This window comes from Nomia melanderi, chromosome 3 (genome assembly GCF_051020985.1).
Source record: "Nomia melanderi isolate GNS246 chromosome 3, iyNomMela1, whole genome shotgun sequence".
Classification (NCBI taxonomy): Eukaryota; Metazoa; Arthropoda; class Insecta; order Hymenoptera; family Halictidae; genus Nomia; species Nomia melanderi.
In genome coordinates, this window is record NC_135001.1 from 871,860 (window position 1) to 886,943 (window position 15,084).

General features: G+C 36.0%; 1 protein-coding gene across 1 annotated transcript in view; it reads left to right on the forward strand.

The window, feature by feature from the left end:
• LOC116431818 (virus-induced RNA 1) overlaps positions 1-15,084 on the forward strand; it is a 66,649-nt gene that overhangs the window by 36,651 nt on the left and 14,914 nt on the right. Inside the window, exon 2 of the mRNA XM_031987728.2 lies at positions 10,203-10,367. Within this exon, the coding sequence (XP_031843588.1) occupies positions 10,203-10,367 (165 nt within the window). The remainder of the gene's footprint in view (positions 1-10,202; positions 10,368-15,084) is intronic.

Here is a 15,084-nt window from a genome sequence, read left to right on the forward strand (position 1 = left end):
CATCTTTGTTTCAAATTATCTGATATTTCTCGAATATGCATGAAAATTTCCCCTGGCACTCGAAGGATCAACAACCGAAAAATATACCGTGCTCTGGACTGTGGACTATCTTCAATGAACGCGGACATATCGCGATCATTAATCTTAATTGACCTTCCGTCTCCCTCTTTATCCTCCACGCTGAAATCGCCACTTCTGAACTTCTTAAAAACCATTTTGGACTAGCCTGATCATTAATCATATTGTCATCCGTTAGACCGCGTACTTTTTCCCTATTAGCAGCCACATTGTTTTCCTTTTTGAAAACGATGAAACTGAATATTACGCTTAGCTGTATTCTGATGAATTTCGAGGATTCCCTTCTGAACTATTTATTCGTGAATCGAAGTAATGAATATTAAAGTAATTACGGGAATATCCTAAGCTGCTTCGCTGTCTATTAGTTAACCCTTTGCACTTGAAAGGTGACTCTAACTTACCACTTGATTTCATACAAAAACTATAAAATTCAATTGTCAATTTGAGAAATATTGAAATAAAATAGCTTTGTTCTTCAATGTACGTGTGATTTCTAGTCGAGATAGTTTCACAAAATATTGTCTTCATTATCAGAAAACGTTCAAATATTTCTACTGAAAAACTTCCGAGTGCAAAGGGTTAACACATTTTTATATAAAAACACTTAGCTATGGAAATTCCCTAACTACCATGGGTATTTAAAAAAATATTAAATTTCATTCGAATTGATTATCCATTGAAGATATATTACACATCAATATGATATCTGAGTTTTTCTATATATAATGATATAAGTTGATCTCAAAAAATCGCCATCCGCACGATTCAGTTTTCCGAAAATCAACCAGTACGCAATGTGTTAACCCTTTGCAGACTAATATATCGACATTTCAACGAGATGAAACTTTACAATCCTAACATTAAGTCGCAGACAAACGATTCAACTAGTCGAACAGCGATAGATCAGCACGTAGTTTCCTTTTTTCTATTAATCAAGCAATCTACATATAATTTAGCTCGATATACGGAGGCTTCTATATTCCAAAGAATCTTCGTCCGCAAAGAGTTAAAATTTCAAAAGGGTTAACATGAAATCACTCAATTGTTGTGATTTCAAGAGAAATATCATTCTTCCCTTATCAATTATTATATTTTACAGCAAAAGTGGACATAGAATACGCACAGAATGTTTCTCTTGCCTTTTTTCAATGAATCAACACTAACAAAATTGTTGCATCGATCAAAGAACAGAAATAAAAATCTCTAGTTTAGTCTCGTCGAACCAGCGATCGAGCAGCATTCGTGCCGCAGTTATCTTCGGTCGACGATTTCACGTTTCTAACCTGCAGCCGTAAATCTCTCGTTGTCCGGCGAAAATGTTTGAAACGCCGTTACGCGATAGACTATTCGACGGGGCGGTCGAGTGTATTTTGTATCGTCGATCCTTTGCTCCCTGCGCGGCGCGCACACACACGGGCCCGTTCCCTTGAGAAATTTCAACGCGATCGATTTATCGGACGTGGTTTTTTTCTAGCTTCCTCCTCCACGCTTTCTCAAGTGGCATTAGGAAGGTTTAATGCGATGCCGGCAAAAAGGGAAACAGGGTGTAGAGGCAGGCCGAGTAGGCGCCGAGTGCCATTGACTGCAGAATAAAATAGACGGTGGCATTTCTACCGTGGTTCAGCCTTGGCAAAATTCCATTTATTTTCCATGAGATCCGTGGCCCCAGCAAAAACTGATATTTCCTCCTTTTCCCCCCCCGCTTTTAGCGCCGAGACCGCATTCAAGTTTTCGGCATACGTGCGCATCGAGTGCTTAGGTACACCCGTCCCTCTGTTTACGCGGAGGGGTCGTTCTACGAGGATTCGTTTCGCGCGAATGAAAATCGCGTGGAGCAGTGTTTCCCAACGTTTTTTTCTGCCATGCCCCATCTAAGCCTTTCTAAAATTCTTATGCTCCCCTATGTAACATATGTATAACTTTTAATGTTGTAATATTTTTGCTATTTTGTTTACGTACGTGAATATCATGAAATACATGAAGTGATATTTCAAATTTCAAATTGCCCTCCTTAAAAATCAAATTGCGACGGCCAAACATTGAGAAACATTGGCGTAGAATCTGTTGGTAATAAGGAGAAGAAAATATTAAAATGAAAAGCTGTTGCAAGTTTTAGAAGAAACACATTTATTTCACGTGGCTCAACGAAAAAGTAATAATACAGTGATGCTCGCCTAAATTTCACAGTTTCGGGTCCTAATAATAGAATAATCCGGAAGAATCCTGTAAGTCGTGGCATGGTTTGCTTTAAGTAAAATTGCTCTGCAAATTAAAATAGAATTTCTGGTTTGTCTCCGATCGATGGACTGTTTTAAGCGAACGTTTCTATTCTCAAAGCGTCCCACGCGTTCTAGAACTCGCATGCCGTAACGAAGTAACTAGTGTACGGTGAAACCGGAAGATAGCGTTTTAATTAGATAAGAATCACTTTTTTGTGTTACTGGCCGATCTATCGTTACGACTCTTATAAAAATCGCGTATTGATCGTATTAACACTAGGTTTGCGGACGTTTATTCGGTTTATCGTAATGCTCGCTTAAATTTCACAGCTTCGGGTCCCAGTAGTGAAATTTAATCGAGCAGAAAAATAGGAAGCTATCTGCTTCCAGGAATTGACATACAGACTGGCACAGACAGAAAATCGATATAGTAGGGCGAAAGTGGGATAGATGCAGTCGAAGAAAATTTCAATTGCAGTCATTTAATCTTATCTTCTCAAATATCGTGGCAGTGAATTTCTGAGATTGTCGCGATGGAAATGAGTCCAAACATGTAGTAAATCGGACTAGTTTTACCGACATAATATAATTAACGAAATTAAAGGTTCGTTTCCATGAAATCGATCAAACTAGTCTGATTTCCATCGTGTTTGGACTCATTTTAATCGAGATTGAGAAGGTAAGATTGAAATATTCTTCGTTCTATGTTCATACATCTCTCTGACCTGCGTTTCTTCCTCTTCCCCTTATTGTATTCGTTTTCTGTCCCTCGCAATAAATCACAATTAATTCGCATTAACAATGAAGAATGTGCCGCATGAATAGAGAGACGTGTGTATTTGCTGGAACTGAATTCGCGGCGCTCGTTATTCGTGCTCCTGCTTTCGATAATGCGAAATTGACGAGTCTAATCAATATCGATTCGAGGCAAGGTCTAGGTGATGATTTTTTGCTGTTCGTTCAGTTCGTAAAGGAAAAACTGTGTTATCGACTCCGTCGTCCCCTCGGCGCTAGGTTTACGGACATTTATCGCGCAGCTTATTCTATCGTTACTAGGAAAATCGGTGTTTGTTTATTGAAATGAAAGGAAAGTCTTGGATAAAGATTAACTCCTTGCCATACAGGGACGAGTGAGACTTGTAATGAATATTTCTAGATTAATTTAACAAAAATCAGTGTCGTTCGTTGTCCAATAGCTCACAGCAAAAAACTATTTTGCTATTATCAATATATTATCTTCAAATGAAATTTCTGCTTAAGGTAGAATGGACAGTTTTGTTGCATTTCTTCCAAATTGATAGTTAAATGTTATACGAGCTCAGTAGCGAAAGTAAATTATGGACGAAAGGGTTAATCAAGCTTCCTTAGGATTGAAAGTTTAAAAATAAACAATTATAATACGTGTTGTGTGATAGCACCGATCATAATCGACGCCGACATTTAGCAGATAACGTTTATAATCCTTGATACGCGTTAATTAACGCGTTCCGTAAACCTAGTGTTAATTACGTTTCGATGCGTATCGCAGAGTTATGGATATTATACTTTTTTTCATTTTGTGTGCTGTGTTTTAATACGCTCGATGCGTAATACTCAATTAATTTTAATGATGCGAATCAGCGTAGAGTTAACTAGATAATGAACAGGTTGTTACGTGGCACGCAATTGTTTCGAACGATTATGTGCATTAATTTCGTGCTTTTTCAAATGAAATCACCCGTTCACGAAGAAATCACGTCACATTCTTCAATGCTAATGTCGGTTATTAGTTGCAGTAATTGAGAAGCAACGATAATCCTTTCCATGCCTAACAGAACACTTTTAGAAAACACGTTTAACACCTTGTCGCATTATTTTCTTTCGCTAATAAATTCATGTAACGTTTTGCCATCGACAATTGAAAAAAACGAAATTATTCTTCTGTCAGTACGAATCTACATTACAGTTAATCAGTTGACAGTACTAATCAGTGTTTTACTTTACTTTTACTTTATGATTTTTACTAAATTATTCTAAAATACTTCGGCACGAGTACCAATCGTGATTATATGACAAGGAGTTAATTATATATTTCATTTTAACTCTTTGAACTCTGTAGGCTCCAATATTGCACCAGTTATAACATCAAATATTTTAATGAATCAAAAAAACTACCCTAAAATTATTAGATCTTCCACGCATCTAAATTTTGTACTGAGAAGGAAAATAAAAGATCGAAGGAATGTTATAGCATTTCTCATTTTCACTAGAGATACCATAAAAATTAGTTACAGTTGCTGATAAATTACAAAACCATCTGGAGCGCTAAGGGTTAATCCGAAAAACGATGACAAAAGTTTCTGTTGTACTTTATATTCTGCTGTTTACGTTACTGACTTCTAAAAAACTTACCTTACGGTTCACGAAGAGAATACACATTCGATTCATTTATTTCTTTTCAGTATCGATAATCGAAATGATAAAAAGGAAAACGAAATTTGAAATAGAAAAAATGATAAAACTGATAAATGATGAAAAAGAAAATGAAATTTGAAATAGAAGAAGCGTAGCACGAGTTAGATACCTCGGCGTTAAAATTTGAAAAAATTCAAGAGCCGAGTTATAGTCACTTTAGTCTATGAAACGGTTCATACAGCGAACTGCTCGGGGCATACTCGGGCGATATGTTAATTTGATAGCCTCCCGGGTCAAACACGGGAAAGTATCCTTCTCTATTAGTTACAGAACCACATTTATTCGATTATTCGCGTTTTACCGAGCTCCGTTGTTTGTCGAACTACGCCACCGAAAATTCTGCCTCTTGGTATAATCTGATTCCCTATTTGCCTACACGCTGTCCGTCGTCGCGGTTTATTCAATTTACGAGAGCGTTATTCCACGCGCAGTGCATTCCTCTCGCATCTATATCTACCATTCACCAAGAAAATACGAAAATTATTAAATACTACAGAACCGACGAAAAAGTCGTCTCATATTTTTCAAAGATATTTCCAGGTATATTTCATTTCATCGAATAAAACTTTATCAGACTTTATTCCATGATTCTTCTTTTATTCGATCTGCTATTAACCCTTTGGCTACAGAAGAACTTTGCGTCAATGCATATTTCTATGAAAGTGTATTGAAACTATGAAAACACTGAACTGAACTAAATTAAACTAATCTAAAATAGTCAAATTTATATAATATATGACTAACGGAAATTGAAATTCTTGAATTAGAATTCACTTGCGTCAGATCTAAGCGAGCTTTGCTGCAACTATTGTCAACAATATATTACGAACGCCTATAGGCGCCAACAGTAACCAAGGCGTTAATTTGTTGTTTAACCCTTTGCACTCGAGAGTCACCATTTGATTGAACGCAGGAAAATGATAAAATAAATTCAATATAAAATGTTGAATAAGGTATTAACATGAAACAGAAATAAAACAACTCTTCGTTAATAAATAAATGAAAATCTAGTGTTAATGCGACCGAGCAGTCAAATCGACATTTCCAAATTTGTCTATAGCAACTCTAAGAATGCAGCTACTCAGATGTCTGTTATCTTTTTAGTAATTGGAAAAGGAGAATGTAGGAACTGGTTAATCTGACACATCCGGTAGTTCTAGTGTTAAAATAGTTTTGCCCTTATTTTCATCGGAAAATGACGGATGTGTATAACTGATTAAGTTATGTGAAAATTTATTAGAACATAATCACGTGAAATATTATGAAAGCAAGGTACATGTTCTATTTATGTGTTTACACAGTTTAGGAACAAGAACTCTGTCAGCTAGAAAACGTAAAAAAAAATCATCTATAATTGTCACGAGTCTCTGCTATAAATATTTTCAAGAAATATCTGTGAACTTCCAATTCCACTAGGACTTGTATATACCTACCAGACCTCATGAAAAACCAAATATAAACTCTGCTCGCAGGAAAGTGTAATTGTCAATCCAAAAATCCAACTTTAATACTTGAAATCCGCCAGTCACTTGGTAAACGTCAGTCAACCTGTGATGCAGTCTAACAAATGCTTTTCGAGCGTGAAAGTCTCGACGAGTTTGTCTTTTCCTTGTGTAGCACTAAATAAACTGTTAAAATAAATGTGCAGTTCGAAATGTATATATAATACATTAATTTGCAATACGCGAATTGAATCATGAATCCATTAAAGTCTCGATAGATACACTCTTAGAGTTTCTATAGAGAAATTTCAAAAAATCAATTTTTCTTTTCTAGATTTAACCACATCAGCTTCTGAACAACTCATTATTTCATTAAATTTAACAGAAATCAGAAAATATCGAAAAATCAACTTAACACTATTCCTACCGACATTCCACGTATACCTATTCCTACCGCGACCAGTCAAATGACTGCTCTTTAGCACAACTTACATTTTCTAATATAGAATGAAGATAATAGCCAATCTGACAGTATACAAATATAGTTCCTTTTTTTTGGAAGTATATAATTTACATTTTATTCGTTTTCACCGCATTTTTTACAAATAGGTTTGTCGATCGTACATTTCCCACACACGTACTTTTTACATTTTAGACAGATTTTGTTAGTCTTATTGTTTGTGCAATATCTTATTTGGCATGATTTCCTTTCGCGTGAACCTGTACTTGTATTTGTGACGGGTGTTGCTTGATTTTCTTTGCCTAACTCTAGTTCTTTTTGATATTCAATGGCAAGTTCTTCCGCCAATTGAAATAAAAATTCCTGCCTCGAAATTTCCTCTCCCGTGGATTCTTTATATACAATCCTTTTCTTTATATGCATTTATCCCGGCTAAATTTAGGATATAGAAAAATACCTGTAAAGGCCATCTCCGACATTTAGATTTTACCTATTTTACCGAGGCCGATAGGCGAGCGAGATCTGTAAACGCATGGAAGTACCGCAAAGCAGTCCCTAAAAGGCACTTTTTGGCTAAAATCATGCCACAACTGCATTACCTTTCATTTGTAACGACTTTACAGTATCGGAATTGAGTCTTTGAAAGAATACTATTACAAAAAGATATAAATCGTTCTACCGGTCGAATTTCCAGTCGTGGTAGGTAAGGCAGACTACAAATTTTTCTCAGAAAATAAACAATAAAAAAAGGTGTGAATATTGAAAAATGATTTATACATATAGTTTAGGAAAATTCGTGAAGTATAAAGGCGATTCAGTTACGTTGTCTATAGGAAATTCTAATCGAAATTTTAAAAACAGTCATTTGACTGGTCGCGGTGGGAATAGTGTTAACCCCATCGACTTCCGACCGACTCAAGTAATCCTCTTACTGATTCACTCGTGTCTTCATTTTATTCTAACTCACAAACCTCGGCCCATAGTTTCCAAATATATTCTACAATAATTTTCTCAATTTTTCTTTCCCGCACTTAACCGTATCAGCGTCTAAACAAGTGAAACGATAGAAAAAGCACGTTTCATATGTATGTTCCCGTGGTAACCGGTATCCACGAAAGTCCCATCTAAATCGACGCGGCGGATATCGCTGGCGTAGGTTCCCTTGCGAAACACATATACTGCAAAGACTCATTAAACACCATCCCGTGACGTGGCGATGCGCTTAATTGTGGTGCTTATCAATTCTGGTTCTGGACACTAGGTAATTATAGTAATTATGGTAAAGCATCGACGTAGTTAGAGGACGCCGGCAGTATACAAGGGATACATGCGCATAGCGGCAATACAGGTCCTCGGTGACAGTAGCCTACGCCAATATTAGGATGAACCTCTTAGTGTGCTTCGAGCTATAACCATTGACACAACCACTTAAATTAATAGCCGGCAATTAAGCGGATAATAATGCCGCCCCTATGCGCCCTTCCGATTCCGTTAGCCGTTAATAAAAACATATCCCCAAAATTCGCTGACCAGCGACGATTTCTCGGTAATAACGATACACGTCGAGTTTCCTGCGTGATTTAACCCTTTGTATTCTCTTCGATAAGTGTTCATTAGTTCCTGATAAGAATCGAAGTAGTTTTTGTAACTGATATGAAAATATATCTTGCGTAAATGAACTCATTGCGCTCCTATGACTTGACATCAGTTTTATTCACAGGTGTGATTCTTTGTCGAGATATTTTTCAAATAGATTATATTATTATGTTATTTTCAATATTATTAATAAGGAGAATCGTTTACACTGCTCTCTACAAATTATCTATTTTTTCAAATGTATTTCGAAGGAAATATCGTAATAATACAGAGTTATCGAGGAACAAATGCTAAAGAAATTCGGAGTGCAAAGTGTTAAAGAATAACCGAATTGCCGTGTTCAAAAGCTTATCCTCACACAACGAAAAGACCTTTTGACTACTGTACTTAAAAGATGAAAAGGATGCTCAGAAAACTTGCGCTTGTGATACTGTAGACGCTTGGAAATATTGCTCTTATGGTACTGTAGGTTCCTATAGATGATAAAAATATTACTTTATTAGATTATCAGGTATATCGTAAAAAAAGCATTAAATGTTAAACTTTTAGTATGTATACTAATAATTTGAAGCGGCCTAGAATTTAGTATAGAGGATGAAACTAGGAAATGGCATTGATGTAGGAATATTCTGAATTCTATTCGTAACGTCAGATGATTCACGATCTAAACGAAGTAGTATTTTTAATATGAAGCGAACGAGGTAAATTAAAGTGAAGGTCAACCAAGGAAAACACGTTTCGTGCGATATTTGAACACTTTGTTTACTTGCGTAGGGTAATTAGTCGCGAAATCGGATCGCGTTTCAGTCTGCGTATCATGGGATTTTCACAGCGTTTTGTTTAACTCTGGATAACTAAACTTAAGTTAGTATTACTCTGTAACTACATCAACACTTGACTCGTAGACTACGAATCAAAGGCATACAGATTTTTATATTTCTTGTATTAATTACGAACTTGTACTGTATTGTATTATAAATCATAAATTTATAATATTGCATTTTATTATAATTATATTATATATTGTACATTACAAGTTAGTTACCGTGTATCGCGAAGATAAATGTGTGTCCCTTAAAACCATTTGTTTTTTTTGCTAAAAGTTTAAAAAGTTTAATCTCTCTTAGTTCTCAATCAACAATATCGAACGCAAGTAACACTTTCTTAATGCCTCAGTAATTTTTCCATGCGAAGGTCTCGCGTACACGCGATTCATTGACATTTTCCCAAACAAGATCTCACGCGGTCATTGTTCCGCTCCCTTCTTTCTGAAATGTTTGCCGACATGATTATCGATTCTCGATATTTGTTCGCACGTGTCTGCTCTCCTCGCAAAATTACAGAATCCTGTATTCGCTGTTTCACAGTAGCGGATTGACCAGGTACCGGTGGCGTAACACTAAAACTCCACGTTAAATCATTCGAGCAAATTCCTAGCGAAGCATTAATTGCAATGAAAGAATTACGCACACAATAACGAAGACAAAAAAACGATTACAGTGATGCTCGCTTAAATTTTACAATCTCGGCTTCCAGGAGTGAAATTTAACCGAGCAGGTCAAACCGGTGGAAGCTATTTGCTTCCAAGAATTGACTCGAATAGTTTGACAAAGTATTTTTATTATTACTATAATGATATATATATATACCTATTTAGTAAATAGGTATATCTTTCAATGATTAAAGTAAATTGAAAGTAAAAACCTAATGAGCATGTTCGGTGCGCAGTAGTATTTTAACAGTGGTTTTACAGGTGCCTTAAAATACTTCCAGTAACGCAGAGTCCACGATCGATTAATTTGGCTCGTCAAATTAACAAGCGTTGCATTCTAAATGCGAAATATTTGATCGTATAATACTAAATTCCGATGAAATTCCTGCCAAACCACGCAGTAAATCATAAAATTCCTCGTCCGACGTTATTCTAAAACGAACATTTTTCTCTCGTTACAGGTGCACGTACTAACGAAGACGACGAAATGAAAAGTGTAGAAACTGATCTGGTGCTACCATCGTCGCAGCTGGGCGACCGTTGGATCAGACCGGTGGACTTTGAATTCCCTGACATGAGATTCGAGGATCTGAATCTGTTCAGCAGCTTCTACAACTCCATACAAAGTACGTAAACGATAATAATGGGAAAGAAAGAAAGAAAGAAGGAAATGCAGTGTAAAATGTGTGGATCGGAATATGATATAGACATTAATATAGGAAATTAATAAGATAACTGAGTTTATTAATAATGAAACGAGAAATATTTTATGATTCTTTAATATTGCAATTCGAATATTTTATAATTCTGTAATATTGCAATTGAAATATTTTATAATTTATATAATATTACAATTGATATATTTTATAATTCATATAATACCATAATTATAATGACCCTTAACAGGTTCTATGACGAACCCACCATTTTTTACTGTTATCTGAATAATTCTTACACTATTCCTTGTTCTCGCGTTTCAATCGAAGCAAATGAAAACACTAGCGAAAAATCATAAATTTCATTTGCTAAAGACGTTCGACTGATCTGTCAGCGCTGGTCTAGAAAACAAGTTATAAGTGGCTAATAATAAAAAAGATATGTATTGGGGTCCCCGAATGACCCCACTTCGTATGCTAAGGGTTAAAAGTATTGGTTACCGGATCCCTTATGACTACGGATTACTGTGACGTCGTATGTATAACCCAGTCTCGCCGGGTGAACCGGGTCACTCTCACAATCAGTTACCTAGGGTAGTAGCCAGTTGCCAAGTGTTACGTGTGCCACGGTGCATTATTGAGAACCGAATTTGATACGGGTTAATGTTGGTATCCTCTAGAAAGATTGCAGCAATTACGTCAAAACGGATCGTTAACCTTTAATACTAGACCTACCGTTGTACCAATCAAAACGACTGGTTTTGATTAGTTTTGTTTCGCAATTATTGATATCTTGAAAGCATCGAATATTCGAAATGATCTTGACAGTAAATAGTTTCACTTGAATACTATAATGAACGTGTAAAACTGAGAATTGTTACCATTTTCATGAGGACTGCATACTAGTCTTATTAAATGTTTGGTAAAAATAACCGATTAAATATTCTCAGTGAGGCACCTAATAAAAAGATATATTACATTTATTTTTATAAATATCTCTACATAGAAATGGCGCCAACTATGTAACAAACATTCACAATACTTCATATAGAGTTCGCGACAGGACACGATAACTCGTCGAAGCTAAGGAATTCCTAGCGAATAACGAATAAAGTACCGTGGAATATATGTGATAAATGGCAAATACGTGGTAATCTTGGAAGTTCCACGTGTCCATTCTAACGCATCGCGCAGCGATTCATCAAAATCGGTGCGTCACACATCTGCCGGTCCCCTTGTTAGAACAACGTATTTACGCCATCACGGTTCAACAAGCGCAAACATAAAATTACACGGACTCGCGCGCAACTGTGTGTTCGTATCCCGCTTACATGCGGTGTGTCAAACGTAACTTCCGGTATATGTACAATGCGCCCGTGATATCCGTGCGCGTTCGGTATACACAGGGTGAGTTGAATAAAATGTTACGAGTTGTTTTCTCTCGAACCACGGTAGATATTGACTTTATTTTATTTCATTCTGTTGCGGTTCCATTTTTACCTGGATATTTGAAGCATTATGTTATTATATTATATTATATCAGACATCATATCATACCATATCGCCATATCATACCATTATTATCTTACATATCATATCATGACACAATATGACATTCTAATATGATATAATGGAATGTAATATATAAAATAATATATGATATGATATATATCATATATCATATATCATGTTATATATTTTATATATTATATTACATTATATCGTATTAGACTATATCATATCATATTATATTATATCATATTATATTATCGAAAAAGTAAGAACGCGAGCACCGCCAACAATTCTCTCGCACTCTTCACAAGTTCAAGGGTGTCTCAGAAAAAATGGGAACACCACCGAACAAAGAAAGAAATAAACTAATGGAGTGTTAGGGAAAAAATGAGAAATATCTCAAGAACGCAGCAAGATTAAATAAAACGATCGCTTAAACCACGCATACTTATTAACATACTTTCAAGGCAACCGCTAAGGAAATGAAAAGATCTCCTCTCACTTTTTAAAAAAGAATGGAGTATTTACTCTCCGCAGATAAATTAGTATTCACTTCAAACATATTCAGTTGATTTTATAGAGTCCAAAAAAGTTACTTGTCGAAAGAGAAACTTAAAAGTGGCGTCGGAAAAATGTAAATAAACGTATTCTGAGCGAAAAATCGTTTCGTTAAACATTCGAGATATGATATCCTTGAACTTTTAAACACTCGAAAAAGTTTCCACGAACGTTACTTTGAACATTCAACGGCATTGAATCATTTTAAATTTCACACAACTTGCAAGAAATTTAACACTGATAACCGTACCGAAAACCGGTCAGATGACCGGATTTAAAATTCTAGATTTTTTTTCGTATATGTAATTTTAATATCAATTCCTCTATTGTCCGATTACTAAATTTTTCAATTCTTGCTGTTGTTCCTTTTGTTTCTGGTTTCACTACAAAACATTTATCATCCAACTTGTTTATCTTTATTTAACGAAATTGTGAAAGGTGTCAGTACGGTTAGTGTTAATTAGATTTAATCCGATGATTGGGCCGAGTACAAATTCTAAAATGCAAAGGATTAATCGATTCGAAATCTATCTACGCGCGCGAAAGTATTGACGACTCTCGTTTTGTTGCATCCTTTTGTTGTGCATGCTTCAACCCGTTCGGATAAGGTCGCGCTTGTTGGGGAAAAAATGACTGGGCAGAGGACTACTCGGTCGTAAAGTGAAAGCTACCTACATAAATGAGTAATACCTATAACGAGGAACTGCCGCAGGTAATGATGGAACCAGTTTCGACATGCAAACCACGGCAGAGCCTTTCGCATCCGAATACCTTGACACGTTCGCGGCCGCTGGCGCGAATTCACACCGTTAAATTAAAATGGTTGCGTAAATTTGTTTGCTTTTAACAACGGTCAGCCGCTAGTCCGATATTTTTCAATTAAACCCTTCTCTTGTAACATCGAGGCAGGCTTGCGATGAACATTTTCAAGCGAATTCGACAAATCTAGATGTTACTGGTTTCATTTTTGTTAGGGGAGATGGAGAAAGCGAGAGAAATAGTTGTTATTGAAAAAAGGTATATATAGATAGATTACTTTCAGTGTCTTCAGATATTCATTATAGCGTTCAAGAGGAACTATTTATTTTACTAAGTAGTATTAATTAATATTAGTGTTAATTAATTAACTAGTATTTTATTATAACTTTATTAAAACTATTTTTTTATTATTTAATTTATTTTCAACGTCATTTCAAATATTTGATGCTTTATATATATATCATATACATTTATGTTTAACACTGGAATATATATTTAATATATAATAATATATTTGTATTTAACACTAGAACTACCGTACCAGTCAAGATGTCTGGCTCCGATTGTTTCGTTTCGCAATTGTGGATATCTTCAAAGCATCAAACATTCGAAGTGATGTTGAAAATAAATAGTTTCACTTGAACGCTATAATTAATGTTTGAAGAAACGGGAAATAGTCTGTTGTCACAATTTTTACAGGGATTACATATTAATCATATTAAAAGCTCGGTAGTTCTAGTGTTAAAAGAAAAGATGAAAAATACACTAACCCCTTGCCCTACAGTGACGAGTGAAACTATTTACTTTTTCTACTAAGCTCGTGTAACATTTTACTACCAGCAATCTGAAAGAAAAGCAGCAAAATCTTTTATTCTACTTTAACCAGAAATTTCATTTGAAGATAATACGTTGATAAGAGGAAAACAGTTTTTTCCTTAGATCCGTGGGCAACGAACAACATTGATTTTAGTTAAATTAATCCAAAAATCTTCATCACGAGTCTCACTCGTCATTCTATAGCGACTAGGTTAATAGGATTGAAAGATTACTTATACAGAATTCACGTCATTTACCTTGTAATTCCTCCACAATATCGTCGACGAAAAAGGAAGCGATAGAGAGTAAACTAACGGAAGCAATTAGCAAAGATCACCGTGCTAATTAGCTGCTCGCGATTACATCATTGATACCGCGGATCCACTCGTCCCCGGTTCACTTTCTTCTTCGGTCCGCAACGGAAAATTGATTTCATAGTCTTCAAGACAAGCATCTTCAATTTGTTGCGAGCTGCGTGGCGCCTTCTGCTCGCGTTCTGGAAGCAATTCCATGAATGCATCTGCATAACGTTAAGACGAGTTTTTGAGAGAACGACGGAATTAGTGGACGCTGGAAGAGGAGGATCCGAGCGAGCAGGAAGGAAACGAAAAGATCGAAAAGAACGAACGAACGAGCGGATAAAAAAGAACGAAGGAAAAAGGAAAGGGAGGAAAACAGCCGAAGAAGATATACAGAAAAGCTGTCCGCTGGGAGAAAAAAGATTGATGACGTTATCGCGTGGAATTCGCAATGAGGCGGAGAGTTTAAATGGAGTCGCGTTCTCGGAATCGCGCGCGGGAGCAAAATAAAAATTCACTCTCTGAATGTTTCCTGGTCCTTCGCGATGGCGCGGCGGGTAAAGGTCGCCGGATATCTCGTTTAATATTATCGACTCCAGCTGGAAAATGAATAAAGTGAATAAACAGCGATAAGGGGTCGGTGTGGTGCGTGAGGAAAATTTCCCACGTACCGGATATCGCGTTTCTCTTTCCCGTTCTTGTTTTCTCTGACTGAACATTCTTTTTCCATCGACGCAACTGTT